The 17428-nt window shown below is 32.7% G+C and overlaps 1 protein-coding gene across 1 annotated transcript; it reads left to right on the top strand.

Annotated features, from left to right (window-relative positions):
- Window positions 1-4325: 4325 nt before the first annotated feature.
- Window positions 4326-11481, top strand: LOC139844348 (uncharacterized). The gene is made up of 3 exons (XM_071834566.1): window positions 4326-5096; window positions 7935-8124; window positions 10882-11481. Exons 1-3 carry the CDS (start codon window positions 4374-4376, stop codon window positions 11376-11378), a joined length of 1410 nt encoding a protein of 469 aa, XP_071690667.1. The 5' UTR covers window positions 4326-4373; the 3' UTR covers window positions 11379-11481.
- The last annotated feature ends 5947 nt before the right edge of the window (window positions 11482-17428 follow it).

Here is a 17428-nt window from a genome sequence, read left to right as displayed (position 1 = left end):
ACCATACTCAAATCTAAAAAATATTTCACAGACTTGAAAGCAACGGAAGGAACTATACATACTATATCAGGTCCTGTGGACTTAATAAAAGGAATGGGAAAGGCAAAATTCATGTTACCAAATGGTACGAATTTTCTGATAAATAATGCCTTATTTTCTCCCATGTCAAAGAGAAATTTGTTAAGTTTCTCTGACATATACCAAAATGGATATGATTATCAGTCAGTGACAACAGAAAATGAAAAATATTTAAGTATCACTGATAAGAATCGTGTAATTGAAAAACTACCAAGACTTCATTCTGGTTTACATTATACACATATAAATGTACCTGAAGTAAATGTGGTAGTTAAAGAAAAATTATGTAATCCTGTAATGATCAGTTTGTGGCATGAGAGATTAGGTCATCCAGGATCAACAATGATGAAAAGAATAATACAAAATACACATGGACATCCATTGGCAGATCAAAGGATCCCTCATGATGCACTTATCCCATGTACATCATGCTCACTTGGAAAGTTGATAATAAGACCATCACCTCTTAAGGTTGAAAAAGAATCACCAATGTTTCTTGAAAGAATTCAAGGTGATATATGTGGACCAATTCATCCACCATGTGGACCATTTAGATATTTTATGGTTCTAATAGACGCATCTAGTAGATGGTCTCATGTTTGTCTATTATCAAGTCGAAATATGGCATTTGCAAAATTTCTTGCTCAAATTATTAAATTGAGAGCACATTTCCCTGATTATACTATTAAAAGGGTGAGACTAGATAATGCCGGTGAGTTTACGTCTCAAGCATTTAATAACTTTTGCATGTCTATTGGGATTATTGTTGAACATCCCGTTGCCCATGTGCATACACAAAATGGTTTAGCTGAATCATTAATTAAACGATTGCAGCTAATAGCTAGACCATTGATAATGCGAACAAAACTCCCAGTATCTGTATGGGGCCATGCAATTTTGCATGCTGCATCATTGATTCGCATTAGACCAAGCGCAAGTCATACATATTCTCCTTTGCAACTTGTTTTTGGTCATCAGCCAAATATTTCCCACCTTAGAACATTTGGTTGTGCGGTTTATGTCCCTATCGCACCACCACAACGCACTAAAATGGGTCCTCAAAGAAGGATGGGAATATATGTTGGATATGAAACATCTTCAATAATAAGATATATTGAACCCATGACGGGTGATGTTTTTACAGCACGTTTTGCTGATTGTCACTTTAATGAAACATTATTCCCTAGATTAGGGGGAGAAATAAAAAATAAAGAAAATGATGTTTCATGGTGTGAACCTCAATTAATGTATCTTGATCCTCGCACAAAAGAATGCGAGATCGAAGTTCAAAAAATAATGCATATGCAAGAACTTGCAAATAAATTGCCTGATGCATTTACAGATACAAAAAGAGTGACTAAATCATATATACCAGCAGCAAATGCTCCAGCTCGAATTGAAATTCCAAAAACTGGCAATAATGTTATTCTTGAGTCTTTGCCACGCCAGAAACGTGGGAGACCAATTGGTTCCAAAGATAAAAATCCTCGGAAAAGAAAATCAGCTGATAATGAGGTAAAAGAAAGTGTTCAAGAAGAACTACAAATCAATACTCCTTCTGCAGAGGAGATTGGTGATGTCAATACGGAATTTTCAATCAATTACGCACATTCAAAAATATTATGGAACCGAAATGAAATGAAAAATCTTGATGAGATATTTTCATATAATGTTGCATATGACATCATGAATGATGATGATGATTCAGAACCAAAATCTGTCATGGAATGTCAAAATACACATGATTGGGATCATTGGAAAGGAGCAATACGAGCTGAATTTGAATCACTCAATAAAAGAAAAGTTTTCGGATCTATCATTCTCACACCTAAAGATGTGAAACCTGTGGGATATAGATGGGTTTTTGTGCGAAAAAGAAATGAGAAAAATGAAGTTACAAGGTATAAAGCTAGACTTGTAGCTCAAGGTTTTTCTCAAAGACCGGGAATTGATTATGAGGAAACTTATTCTCCTGTTATGGATGCAATTACTTTTAGATACTTAATCAGCCTGGCAGTTTCTGAAAATTTAGAAATGCATCTCATGGATGTTGTGACTGCTTATCTTTATGGATCACTTGATAGTGATATATATATATGAAGATACCTGAAGGATTTAAGGTATCAGAAGCAACCAATGCAAAACCCAAAGAAATGTACTCAATCAAGTTACAAAGGTCTTTATATGGGTTGAAACAATCGGGTCGCATGTGGTATAAACGATTAAGTGATTACTTGATAAGCAAAGGGTATACCAATAATCTTATTTGCCCATGTGTTTTCATTAAGAAAACAACATCCGGATATGTGATCATAGCTGTTTATGTTGATGATCTTAATATCATAGGTACAAATAAAGAGATCCATGAAGCCATTCAACTTCTAAAGAAAGAATTTGAAATGAAAGATCTCGGAAAAACCAAGTATTGCCTTGGTTTACAAATTGAACATATGCCTAATGGTTTACTTGTACATCAAACAACATATACTGAAAAGATTTTAATACGTTTTAATATGGACAAGGCAAAACCATTAAGTACTCCTATGGTTGTTAGATCACTTAATGTTGACACTGATCCATTTCGTCCCTGTGAAGATCATGAAGATATCCTGGGACCAGAAGTACCATATCTTAGTGCAATTGGAGCTCTTATGTATCTTACAAATTGTACAAGACCTGACATTTCTTTTGCAGTTAATTTGTTGGCAAGGTTCAGCTCAGCTCCTACCAAAAGACACTGGAATGGGATCAAACACATATTTCGATACCTTCGAGGAACTACTGATTTAGGATTATTTTATTCTAACGAATCAAAACAAGATTTGGTTGGTTATGCAGATGCAGGTTATTTATCTGATCCACATAAAGCTAAATCTCAAAATGGATATGTATTCCTAAATGGAGGTACCGCAATATCATGGCGTTCTCAAAAACAAACACTTGTTGCAACATCATCAAATCATGCTGAAGTAATTGCATTACATGAAGCCAGTCGGGAATGTTTTTGGTTGAGATCAATGACACAACTCATTACTGATTCTTGTGGACTAGAACGCAATAAAAGTTCAACAACTATCTATGAAGATAATGTAGCTTGCATAACACAGATGAAAGAAGGGTATATCAAAAGTGACCGAACAAAACACATACCCCCTAGATTCTTCTCATACACTCAAAATCTCATTAAGGACAACCAGATTGAAATGAGATATGTTCAGTCCAGCAAAAACTCTGCTGACCTTTTCACCAAAGCACTTCCAACTGCTATTTTCAGAACACACGTTCATAATATTGGCATGAGGCATGTTCAGAAGATGTAACAACTCAGGCGTTGCCTACTTGAGGGGGAGTCAACTCTATGCTGCACTCTTTTTCCCTTAGCTAAAGTTTTATCCCAAAGGATTTTCTTTAGCAAGGTTTTTAACGAGGCAGTACTAGTTATTCACTAATAAAATTATCATCCAAGGGGGAGTGTTATAAAAGTAATAATTGGATGATAATTTTATTATTATTATAGATATTGCATAGTATATTTTTTTGAGTATAAATAGGTGTGTTGAGTTAGAGTTTAATGTATGTATTTTTTGGTTAACAAAAACACTCTCTCTCTAGATTCCAAATGCCACCAAACTCTCATTGTACATTTTTCTATAAATAAAAAACCAATTACTCATACCTTTTGTTCAACCTTTGTTTTCTCCGTTTTACAGTATCTCTATCTCTATATACCTTCTACAGTCAAGAACCACTAAAGGTAGTTATAAGCCTACTGAATTATAACATTCGGTTTGTTTATTGTTTATTTGTTGGTTTTTCCAGTATGTTGTGAGCGATAATTAGTGTTTGTATTTGTTATTTTGTATCGATTTCTACTTTACGGGATATGATTTTTTCTTTTTAAAATGTCATAACTCATAAAGCGCGAACTAACATCAGTGATACAAAATCAAAATAATAATGAGGATGAATTTTCGGATCTATTTATTTAAGTTATTGTGTTTCTTTTTTTCTTTTAAAACAACATATTAAATACAAAAGTATCTTTTCACCAAACTGTTCGCGGCGGTGGTGGTACGTCCCTATTACTCTTATATTCCATATTTAAAACTATAAACACACTCTCATTACTTCCCCAATTAACATTTCATAATTTCCAACTTTCCCTTTTTCTTGTTGAAATCTTCAACCAGTATAACTCACATTCTACTCTTTTCATGTTTATTAATTTCTTACCATCAAATATCAAATATAATCTAATATCCCAAAAGAAAATACACAAACTTTTTACTATAATCATGAGTAGTAATAGCAATAAACATTTACATGAATTACTACAAGAAGATCAAGAACCATTTCAACTCAAAACATTCATCGCCGACCGTCGTACACAGCTCAAAACAACCACCAACGGTGCCGGAAAAACATCTCTTCATCTTAGAAAACAAAAACCCATTATCAAATCAACCTTAAACCACGTCTGTTTTTTCACGTTTCATGACTCCCCTGACTATAAAAGATCACCGTTTCTTGATTTTCCGGCGAAGAGCCCATGTAACAATCCTGCCGTGTTTCTCAATGTTCCGGCAAGAACTGCTGCCATGCTACTTGACGCGGCAAGCCGGGTTCAAAAATCCAAACCTCGTTCGGGTTCAAAATCTCAAACCGGACTCGGGTTGCTCGGGTCTTTTCTCCGGCGGTTGAAAGATCGAAGCATTAAAGCAAAAAGGCGTGAACTTGGACCGGATTATGAAGTACCCACTTCACCTACGACAAAAAGAAGTCGGAATAAGTCGCTGAACAGTACTGGTGATGAACGGTTTTCATATTGGTCGGAAAAGTCGTCGGAGATGGAAACTTCATGTAGTTCCAGATCAATTCACGAATTAGAAGAAAATGAGTGCTTTTGTTCAAACCCATCTAGCCCTTTTAGATTTTCATTACAAAGAAGTCCGTCACCTACTCACCGGAAAATTGATTTGTCATCACCGGTGGAATCTCCCAGCCGCCACTTTCAGCAGGTTTTTGTCTACGCCTACTCTATTTCTTTTGTTATTATTCGGTAGTAAATTAATAAAAATATAAATAAGTATACATGTATATGCATACGTATATAGTGGTTAATTACGGAGTATTAATTACTCCGTATTTAATTTAATTATAAATAATTTGATTATAATTATTATTTTTATTTTTTTTAAAAGGCAAACAAAATTTTATTAATGAAATAATGAAAGATAGGTATGCGAGAGCATACCAATCATTAAAAACAAAATTTGATTATAATTATAATAGCTATAGCTATAACTTTATTATATTTATTATATATTATATATGGAGTAACTAATTAATTAGTCACTACATAAGTAAATTGGCTGGCCGGATACATTTTTTCACTAAACAATTTAATTTGGTTGGATGCATATAAATACTTATATTAGTAGTAGGGAGGGGATGACTTTCTATTTGTGTGGGTGAGGAATTCTCTCTCGACTCGTGTTAGGGAAATGACTTTTCTTATATTTTAGGGTAGGGTAAGAATTGTCTACCTCTCACATCTCCATATCTCGTATGTATGAGATTGAATATTGTTGTTGTTGTATTTGTATATACAACAACAAAACTCAATACCACATGAGTGGTGTATGGGGAGGTGAGATGTAAACAATCCTTTCACTATCCGAGAATAAAGATAAGTCATTTTCTCATCCAGAGTGAAACACTTTCGAAAGTAGAGAAAGTCATCCCTATCTCTAATCGACGGATAAAGTGATTTCTTCCGAGTGGACCTCCGGCCAATAAGTAAATTTCTTTTAAAAAAATAGTATAATAAAATTAAAAATAGAATTGAGACGCCACGAAAATTGTAGTTACAAATTTCCATGGGTTTTAAATCCTCTATGGAATTCAATTTAGGCTCTAAACGCAGTCAAAACGTCAATAAATCGACGTTTGTATTTGTATGTATATATATGTGTAGAATACTAGTAGCTAACTAACTTTTGTCGGATTTTTAAAATGAAGAAAATCGTAGGTAAAACAAACTTTTAATACGATTCTGGTTGAGTCGTAGGATGTAGACTTACATTATTCGCAATTTAAAGTCCACTACTTTTTGATAATTAATAGGTGATCAAAAATTCAATATCTGAAAGTATTTACTCTTTTCCGACTTTTAGTTAAGAGTAAACTTAGTTCCTCTTTTTTTACGGTCAAACAAAATTGGTACTATCACGCTAAAAGAATTAAGATACAAATTATTTAGGTAGTGTGTCATTAACATTTTGCAAATTCGGAGTACTAGTTTGGGTACAAATCATTGTGGTCCGACCTACAGTATATTCAATGGTAATTCTTGTTTTTATTTTTATTACTACTAAATTTCAAAGCCCTTTAAAAACTTTATTAGTGTATGATATTATTTTTTTTAAAAGAAAACAATTTTAGTAAGAAAACAAAATATGATGCACAACTTAAGGAAATATACAGAAGCATTAGAGCATATGAACTCCAATGCAAACTCAACCCACACGAATATTACAAACCCAGTGCAATAGAAATACAACTACTTACTGAGAACATTAGATAACAGTATCAAAGACACCACTGCACCCATGTTCACCATTGAAATTTGAAAATACTGTAATACAAAGTACGGAGTACTAAGTTTCTTAACAATTCATCTATATTTTTAGCTTCTTACTAATTTTGTTTCATTTTATGAAATAAATTATCTTTAAAAAATTCATATGTGATTATGAAACTTTTTTTTATTAAGTCTTTTTAAAGGGGTATATACAAGCGATGATTTATTTTTTGACAAATAAAAATATTACATGTATCTTTCATTAATTATTTGTCCAGATCTATGCATTATTAAATGTCATGTTTTTTAGATATAAATTTACCACAAATAGACAACCAAAATTTGTCTTACTACATTTTAGAATCCTTGTTAGTATTAAATAAATATAAAACTATAAGAGTATCAAATAGTTACGAAACAGAGCGATATTTAGTGTCGGTTCGTGAGCATTGGAGGCTATCGTCGATCTGATTATTAGCAGATACAGCGGTACTCGGCATTCTCTTGATGTTCTATTGTGTTTTAATGCCGGAAATGATTGTTGGTATAGCCGGTTCTTTGGGTTTAATTGTAGCTTTTCGTTTGTTTTACTGGCCTCTCTACCTTTGTCCACCATCTTAGTGGCTGTTTGTGTTTGGTTTTGCTAGGTTGCTTTAATTTGTTCATGTGTTTATTCAATTTGTTGATTAGGCTAGTTTCTTTTTTATATTGTATTGGTTTTGTACCTATTTATCTTTGTATCTTCTAATTTATTTAACCGTTTTTCCGTGAAAAAAAATGTTACATTACAAAACAATCCAATAACCACCCACTTAGCATAATCAAAGTATGGGTGTCCAAGTGTCCATATATAGAACAAGCTGGACGTTAAGTCAAAGTTAACCTTTCAAGATTCAACCTCATGATTAAACAATAATTAGTAGTAATAGAAGAATATCATAAAGCATCCAAGACAGCCCCAAGTTGGATTCTCGATTTAGAATAAAGGATTAAAAAGGATCACATGATTTTTGAATAAGTAGCGTATATTTAAGTAAAAAATAATCTTCTTTTCTGAGTAAACATGAAAAACTTTATCCTTTCACTATTTTTTTTTTAATTAAAAGTATATGTGCTAGAAAATATAAAGATAGTTTGGGCATAATACGGAGTACTAAATATGAATGCATGGTAAAGTTTCAATTTTCAAGATATCATATATATTAAATGTTGTACAATTTAATTCAAATATGTATCATATATCCTTGTATTAAGAGTTAAATATGTTTAATAGGACAAAGAAAGTTATGAAGTGGAGCGGCCTCAAGAAACTCATAGACAAGAGGACGATGAGAAAGAACAATGTAGTCCCGTTTCAGTACTCGATCCTTTGTTCGATGAGGATGAGGAAGAACGTGATTGTGGGGCCGCCAAAGAGGATTGTTACGATGATGATACTGAATGCAGCTATGCAATTGTACAAAGTAAGTCACGTTTCTACTTGTTACATATATGAATAGTGCAATTTACAGCATAATGCTAAAGTTACAAAAATATTTATACGAACAAAATTTCTGCATGTTAAACTACATTACATGTACTTATTTTTTTTTATTTTTTTTACCTACGCATTGACTAATGACCTACAATTATTTGAAAAAGGTGTTGATTCATACACCGTCTGTTTTTAGCTGTACACCACCAAAGGTGCTTTATAGTGTTGTACTGTACAACACTGTAAAGCACCTTTGGTGGTGTACGGCTAAAAACACGTGGTGTACGAATCACTCCCCATTTGAAAAGGGTCTGAAAACGTTACCGGTACATCAGAGTAAAAGTACTGTTCTTTTTAGGTAGTGAGAATATGCAAAACCATGAATATAAATCCGTTTACATATAAATTTATTATACTACTGCATAGCATAAAACAAAATCGGTTCATAAGTCGTATTCAACTTTTTGATCGTATATGCATTTAATTTGTGTTTTATGCTTCTTGTTGGGGATTGGTAGATTGTGCAATGACTTGGTTCTTGTGTTGTTAAGTGTACGTCGTGCATCGAAGTCTGTACATTGAATGCATACCGGGAAAACAAAACAAGACATTTATTAGTTTAAATCGACATTTTTAACCTCTTGTGGTATGTAGATTTGTGTCGGCCGATATGATTAGTATCAGTAACAAAAAATTAATTAATTTCTTGAATACCAAATATAATTGTCACCAGGAAATTTGTCGTTCCTCACAGCCTCTGAGGTCGTTTTCTACCGTGGATAAGCAGGGGTAAAATTAGCATTTTTTTTTTTTTAATTTATTATACCTATATACTAAAAGCCATCAAGATTTTTGTTTTGCGTTTTGTCTTATTAGCGCTATAGTACTTTTTATAAGTTAATGTTCTACTTTTTATCTCTTTTAAAAACTTTTTTAAATATGTTAATTTCCCTTTTTTTATTATTATGCGGAGTACTATTTTACAAAACTTTGATGAACAACAACAACAGTACCCAATACCACTTGAGTGGTGTATGGGGGAGGTGAGATGTAGACAATCCTTCCTTTATTCGAGAATAAGAATAAGTCATTTCTCCACCCAGAAAAGTAGAGAAAGTCATCCCTCTCTTTATTCGGCGGATAAAGAGATTGCTTCCGAGTGGACCTCCGGCTTTTAAAAAAAAAAAATAGTAAAATAAAATAATAAATAAATAAATAAATAAATACATAAAAAATGAGAAGAATCAAATTTTCATGGGTTTAAAAGCCTGCCTGAAAATCAATTTAGGCTCTAAGCGGCAGTCAAGACGCCACTTAATCGACGTTTGGTGTTGCCTCAATAAATAATGCCAAGGAACCTTGTAAACAGAACACGAAAGGTATGCCGGGTGGAAGTTGTTGCACAAGCAAAGAGCCAACCACCCGTAACAAGCACCACTCATGCACCTTTACGGTAGACATCCCCGAAGCCACACAACTAAAAGAAAACCACTCAAGCTCATGAGCAAAGAAGGTCGCCCTCAGCCATAATGACCCCAGATGCACCGAACGATACGAGACACACACACACCCACACACCCACCACACACACACGCACCCATCTATACACACCCCCATACACACACACACACACCCCCAATAAAACATAAACCTATATACAAACCAGCATACAACCGTACATAAACATACCTACATACCTGCAAGAACACGTACCTACGTACATACAAACACCAACAAAACAAGCAAAAACATACATACAAACCTGCAAAAAAAAAACAGCATAGCAAAAATACACAATCAAAACCTACAATTCTTCAAAAAACAGAAAACCTACAAACATAGACATAAAAAACCTACACTACAAAACCTACATACATACCTCCCAAAAACAAACGTACAAACCATGCATACATATCAACAAACAAACGTGCATACAAACACCAAAAAACAAAAACCTACTCGCCTACTAGTACTAGTAGATGTAAATAATAAAAAAAGGTAATGATAATGATACTAGTAATACTAGTAACAAAAACTTTGATGAAGTACATACATATTTTTTTTTTCCTTGCATTCCAATTAATAAAGGATCCGTATCAGCCATGGACGTGAGTATTAAAAATATAGATTAACGAAACATAGAGTGAAACCATTTTCTAAACTAACGCGCGAAGTTGGCCATGAATATTATATCTAGCAATAACGTTAGGTCAATGGCCCTTTGATGTTATTATTATTTTTATCTTTTATTATTTATAATTATATAATATAATTATTAAATAATAAAAGTTATTATTATTATTATTATTATTATTATTATTATTATTATTATTATTATTATATTATTATTATTATTATTATTATTATATATTATATATTATTATATTGTTGTTGTTATTTTTATTATAATATTGTTGTTGTTACTAGTTAACTACTACGTATTATTCGTTTGTGCAAAAGTGGAATGCAAATTATTTGGGAGCCCATGAAATTTATATGTAGAAATAACCACTAATATTTGTGGATGTACACATTGTTTTTGTTAAGTAAATGATGTATTTTTTACGAGTACAAATTCTCACACTCCAATACATATATACACATTTATTTATATCAGAATTTGAATCGTAACTTGAAGAACACTAGACTAATTTGAATCGTAACCTGGAGGACACTATTTAGCAACATATAATTACAGCATTTGTTTTGTTTGAAATTTATTCTCTCTCTTGTTTGAAACTGGTAGGAGCAAAACATCAACTCTTACTAAAGCTTCAACGGTTCGAGAGGCTCGCGGGGTTGGATCCGATTAACCTTGAAAAATACATGTTAGAACAACAGTACGATGAAGATGACGACGAAGATGTTATAACAAATGAAGAATTTGTTATAACAAATGAAGAATTTATGTCGAATGAAGAGTTTGTTAGGGAAATAGTGAACCATTTAGGCGTTGGAAAGATCCCATGGTACATGAAAAAACTCGTTTTAGATCTCATTGAAGAAGAGAACAAGAACAACGAACCTCAAGTGGTCGTGCAAAGGGTATGCAAGCGGTTGCATTCGTGGAAAGTGGTTGAGCTTAATACGATCGACATGATGGTTGAAACAGATTTTAGAAGCGAAGGGTGGAAGAGGTGCGACGAGGAAAAGGTTAAGGAGACGGGGATGGATATAGAGGTGGCCATTTTCGGGTTCTTGGTCGATGAATTAGTTCAAGAACTTGTTAACTTTTGTTGCTAGAATTATAGTATAGTGATCATATAATTTACTTATAGGTGAGATCGTGATTATTTGACCTATAAGTCAATTCTATGTAGCAAACAAAACAACATATTCTAATGAGTAAGAGTACTTTTGTTTATCTAAACCTTGTAGATGGAAGTGAATCCCATATAAAAGCTTACAAATAAGTAATACTAGTATAGTATGTTGTGCATATCAATTTGCGAAAAAACTTATAAAAAACAGGATTGATACGCTCACAAAAATGTTTACAAAGATAATGTCTATAAACTGAGTCAGGAAAGAATGATAAGAGAGAAATACAACTGATTTTTATTGGTTTATCGTGTATGGTATGTCATTTTGTAGTTTTTGCACATAAGCTAACGTTTATTTTTGTGTATCTATCGTCTTTTAACTGAGGATCGTATTATAATTTTCAACAAAAATTTGTTTTAAATTAGTTACATCGAAATTCTTTGACTTATCAAGTTTCAATTCGAGTTGGATCTTGATTAGGTAGTCCCCTGTGGGAGGAGAGTGGCTACTAAGTTGATCTTTGACCAATCTGGTAAATTTCGATTTGGTCCACCCGTTACCAAGAGCGGAGCCAACATAGGGCAGCCGAGGTCAATCGCTCTCTACGATTAATTTTTGTTCTAACGCATCTATATGTTAAAGTTCATCTATCATCTTGTTTATTACATTTTTATAACGATTTGCCTCACATTTGTAAATTGGAATCATTTCTTGTTTTATCTTTGGGTAATTGAAAACGGATAAGCCCATAGCTAGCTTATTGAGTCACTTGAATAAGCAGAGTTAGAAATAAATTTTTGTATTCGTATTATTGGAAAAAATCTTGTATCCGTCATTGCCTTTACCCTTTACTCTATCTATATTATAGATAAGGCGATAGGGGTGTGGTTGTGGGGTCAGGGGTGAGTGTTTTATGATAATCAAAGATAAATACGAATAATGGTTGGTTACTTATTTGTTAGATTTCCCTTTCTTATTAAGATTGAACCTAATAATTCATTGGGGCTAACTTTTCATTGTTTAATGAGAAGTATAGACTCTTTATATATTGATATTGATAAAATATTAAATTGGAAGAACATATCACCACCTAAACTTTGGAGTGACATGGTTCCACTTTTTAAAAAATGGCAAAAGGTTGTTTAAAATTGGAATGCGGTTGGTATCATCTAATGGCTTATATGGCGAGACACAACACAGTGTTGGGTCGAGATTGAGCAGAAGTATCCACATGATTCGAATATTAAATGAATTATTAGATATTAGATGATAATTGTACGAGTTACAGATTTAGTGGCGGAAGTAGAAACTTTTATCATCGCAAGCAGAAATTTTTTTTAAGCTGTAGTATCTTTTTTGGAAAAAATTTGGAGGTTTTGAGCAAAATATGGTGGCTTTTGTGCAAGTGGAGATTTTTGGACAAAATACGAAGATTTTGGGGCAAAATATGGAGGTTTCGAAGCAAAATTTGGGGATTTTGGGGCAAAAAGAAAAAAATTAACTAGACTAAAATCAAAATGTCCAAAATTTTTCACTAAAAATTGCAAATCGACTGGGAGCGGGTGCCCTCCTGCCCTCACATATTTTCGGCAGTGGTTACAATATACGAGCCTTTATGAAATAATTACGTTAACTAAATACGGGTAACAAATATTGGGGATGTTTGATTAGATTGTTGTATAAATAGAGAGAGAAATATTCATTTGAATCCTTAATTTTGCTTGAGATCTGTACAATTACATGTGACTAGATATTACAATAACATGTGATTGTAAGATTCAATCACATGTGATTGTTCCGCATTTTTAATCCTAGCCATTGATTATATTGATCCAAGGGCTAAGATTTTTCCCCTAGTTTTCAAGAAAAACTAAGGATGCAATTGAATATTCCCCATAAATAGAAATATGAAAAACTAAAAAGCTGAATACATAATATATGTTGGGGAAATTGTTTGAAAATGCATCGAAATTTACCAAATTTCTATTGAATACATTCAACTTTCAAATCTCCTATTGTATGCATTCAACTTTTAAATCTCTACTATTGTATGCATTGAGTTACTTATAGTTCAGGTTGCCGGTCAATATGTATAAAGAGTTACGTGATTGGTCCCTCGAGTTAACGCCCGTTAAAATTTTCTGTTAAGTCTAAAATTGGATGATTTTCAGCAAATCTCATATCCAAATCAAACCCTAACAAATCAAATGAAAGAGATAATGACAAACTTGGATGATTTATTATTACAACTCTCGGGTGATACAATTAACAATGGAAAAAGTGGAGTCTGAATTTAGGGCTAATGAGATTCTTGAAACAGTAAGATTAGGAGGAAAGTAAGAGAAAAAAAGCACCAGAAAACTCCAAAAACCGAGGCAAAATCCCGGTCGGATCTGAAAGTTGAAAAAACGCCATTTTGCAAAATAAAATAGGAAAAGTTTCGGTAGCACAGGAGGAAACATATACCACCGAAGAAAACTCCGACAACCATCTCAATCTGAAATAAAACGAAAACCAAGCAATAAAACCAACAAAAGAAAACACCCTAATACCTTTATTCGTTCGCAAAGCATCGATGATGAAACTCGCCGCCTGCAAACTTCAAACGGAAGGAGAAACGTGGCGGTCTTCGACGAAGAAAGACAAATCGACGAGAGGTTAATCACTGGTAAAGCTCGAAACCACCATGGTAAAGTCATGCACGGAAGAGATGGTTGTAAGAGGAAAGGAGAAACGAAGCAATAAAGGAAAAGAGGCTCCAGACCACCGGAGAGATGCCGGTGGCCGGGAAGAGATGAAGCGATGGAAGAGAAACCTTAGATCTAGGGAAGGAGAGCGTACGAGTGATTTTTGGTGAGAGAAAAAATTAACAGTTGAAGGTTCAATTTAATGATCCATTAGTTGGGATAGTTGTACCACCAACGAAGCATTGCTTCACCAACGAAGCATTGCTTAAATGGTGTCCAAAGCCTTATATAACGACCCTCATTTTTCCATTCTATATTTTTCCAATATTAAAAGCCCAAACAATATAATTAAAACTTAATGATTAAACTTTAATCAACAATTGTTAAGTGTTAAGAGTTAGAAAACATATTAATTAACTTTGTACAAAAATTGACAAGTTAATAAAAGATGAAAATAATAAACTGTTAGTCGACACTCACTGTTAATTAAAATTTATGCATTTATGTAATATTATAACTAATAACCTATAAGTAATAAATAAAAAGTGACATTTATATAAATAATAAAACAATTGGGAACTAAATATATACAAGTCATGAATTAGTAAAAAGAAAATAATACTTATCATGTAGTAAATGTAAAAATAATAATAATAATAATAATAATAGTAATAATAATGAGACTAAAAAAATATTACATCCTTATGTTGACTAAAAATAAAGTATAAACTAGTACATCCTTATGTTGACTAATTATAAACTAGTACCACCTATTGTTGACTAAAAATTATAAAACAAAATAAAATCATTAATTAGAACATCCTTATGTTGACTAACACTCTAATACTTGCACTATATAAACACTCCTAGACTCCTAGTTTCTCATTCACAAATCACACCAAAATCCTCTCTCAAAAACAATCTCTCCCTTTCCCTCTCTTGTGGTATTCGAATCTTCAAGCTTGTTCTTCGTGTTCTTCAAGAATCTTCAAGGAGTTCTTCAAGATTTTCAAGGCTTTGATCTTCCTTCTTCATCGTGTTCATCTTTTCTTTGTTAGTTATCTTGAATCTTCAAAGGTATAACATAAACCCTAAACTATTTACATAAACTTTGATCTTTGTTAATTCATATTCATATATAAACTTGTTATTCATAAGTATATACATAAACACACCTAGATTTATATATACATATATACATGTAAAAAAATATATTTTATATATATATATATATACATATATATACGAATTATATATACATATACATATTAAAACCTTAAACCCTAATTACACCTAAACTATAATTCTTAAACCCTAATTAATTAAACTCTAAACATTTATGAAACCCTAGGACATTAATTACTAAACCCTAGTTATTAATTACTACTTTAATTAACTAACCCTAATTAATGAAACCCTAATACTACTTATACTAGTACTTAACATGTATACACTATTACTATTACTAGCACCTATAACCTACTACTTATATTGTAGCACAAAAACATTTTGGGATATGTATTAAAGATGTATAGATCTTCGAACTTTCTTGACGAATGGTTTCTATGAGATTCTAGGCAGAGAGTTTGGATTTCCGATTTAAAGGGTCCTATGGCTCAAGCCCCTAGATCTAAATTAGCCATTCGAAGGGAAAGGGGTGATTGGAAGCTTATCTAATACGGCAAGTATCCTAAAATTGAAAACACTGATAAAAGTAGAAACTCTCTAGTCATAGAAACTTAGTAAAATAAGAAACTTTCTAAAAATAGAAACTTTATAAAAATAGTAACTTACTAGGAATAGAAACTTAGTAAAACAAACTATACTTAAACACATACTTAAACTTAAACATGGGCAAAACACTTAACTACTCTTAAATGTCAATAGGTTGACTTTCCTGCTCACTCGTTCAACTCTTTATTCCGAGGAATAACTCTCTCTCTACTTACTAAGGTAAATTCATAGCCCCACTCTTTATTGCTAGCAAACTTATTTAATTTATTTGGGGTGAGACACATGCTGCTTTTACTATTTACAATTTAGACACAAGTACCAACTGCTAAAACTATGCTATACCCGACTATGTCCGACTAAGTCCCTACAGTGATATTTTTAAGTGCTGCGGCATGCTTATTTATTGGGGGTAGGCCTATCGGGAGTAACGTCCCCGATACATTTGACTAAGTCTTTGTATTACTTGATAATGAAATTAAACCGACACGGATAGACACAACTTGTCATGGGGCAAACTTGAACGTTTAGTCTAAATATTACGCACTGGCATAACTTTTTGATCCTGCGGGAGATCAACGTTACAAACTAAATCTTGTGGTCTAAAACAACGATAACTACTTTTGTTAAACCTATGAACTTCACTCAACCTTTTTGGTTGACACTTTAGCATGTTTTGTCTCAGGTGCTATTTGATTCAAGCTTTCTTATCTACTACTTATGTGATGCTACTTGGACTTAGGATCAAGAGATATCGCATTTATTACTTCTGCATATGAACAATTACTTTATCGTTATTTCCATTATTGTAACGACATTTCATTTTTCGCTGCGTACTCAATAAAGTTAAATTTTCTCATTTAGTATTGTTTCTCGTATTATAATATGTTGGTTTATTTGATATTAGTAACGTTTATTCCAGACCCTATTGGGAGGACGTTACAGATTGGTATCAGAGCATAACCAGGCTGTTATAGAGAACCAGGATTACATTTTTATGTGTGCCTTACTTGCTAGCTAGGGTGCCTTAGCAATCTAGGAAACTATAACCTTTCCTGCCTTAGACTTAAAGCATTTAGAATTGCCTTATAATCTTAACAATCATGCTTTACCAAACTTGACTTAAAGATTCTAATCAAAGTCTTTTTCCTAATGTAGGACTACAACTTTCCTTGACCATAGTATCTTTAATTGTTGCCTTTAACTGTTAAATGCTACACTATACTTTAGAAACATTACTTATCTTATAATGCCGAGCTAATCTAAGAACTCTGCTCACTTTCCTGAGTACTATCCAATTACACCACCGCATCTAAATGCGACACAATGATTTCAGAAATTCTTAACATTCATAAGTCATCTATCATGGTTATGTGTATTACATATGTATTACATGAAATATTATCCATGATTTTGAAATTCTTATAATTGTTACTACTCACACTCAAACGTATATAACTCTCTGTTATATCACGTACCTATATGCCTTATGCCTTTATGCATCGGTTTGCGAATTGAAAAATGTCATTGGATTATCACAGTATACGAATTGAAAGTCTTTAATCAAAAGATTATTAGATTACATACTTATCACTTTATGATCTCGACATG

This window comes from Rutidosis leptorrhynchoides, chromosome 4 (assembly GCF_046630445.1).
Source record: "Rutidosis leptorrhynchoides isolate AG116_Rl617_1_P2 chromosome 4, CSIRO_AGI_Rlap_v1, whole genome shotgun sequence".
Classification (NCBI taxonomy): domain Eukaryota; kingdom Viridiplantae; phylum Streptophyta; class Magnoliopsida; order Asterales; family Asteraceae; genus Rutidosis; species Rutidosis leptorrhynchoides.
Note: the sequence above shows the minus strand (reverse complement) of the source record. Positions and strands in the feature narration are given on the sequence as shown.

What these genes read in the sequence shown, in the direction of transcription:
- LOC139844348 (XM_071834566.1), top strand. Translation starts at nt 4,374, where the DNA reads ATGAGTAGTAATAGCAATAAACATTTACATGAATTACTACAAGAAGAT. An exon ending in CCAGCCGCCACTTTCAGCAG is followed by an intron (nt 5,097 to 7,934) that starts GTTTTTGTCTAC and finishes TATGTTTAATAG; the next exon opens with GACAAAGAAAGTTATGAAGT. An exon ending in CAGCTATGCAATTGTACAAA is followed by an intron (nt 8,125 to 10,881) that starts GTAAGTCACGTT and finishes TGAAACTGGTAG; the next exon opens with GAGCAAAACATCAACTCTTA.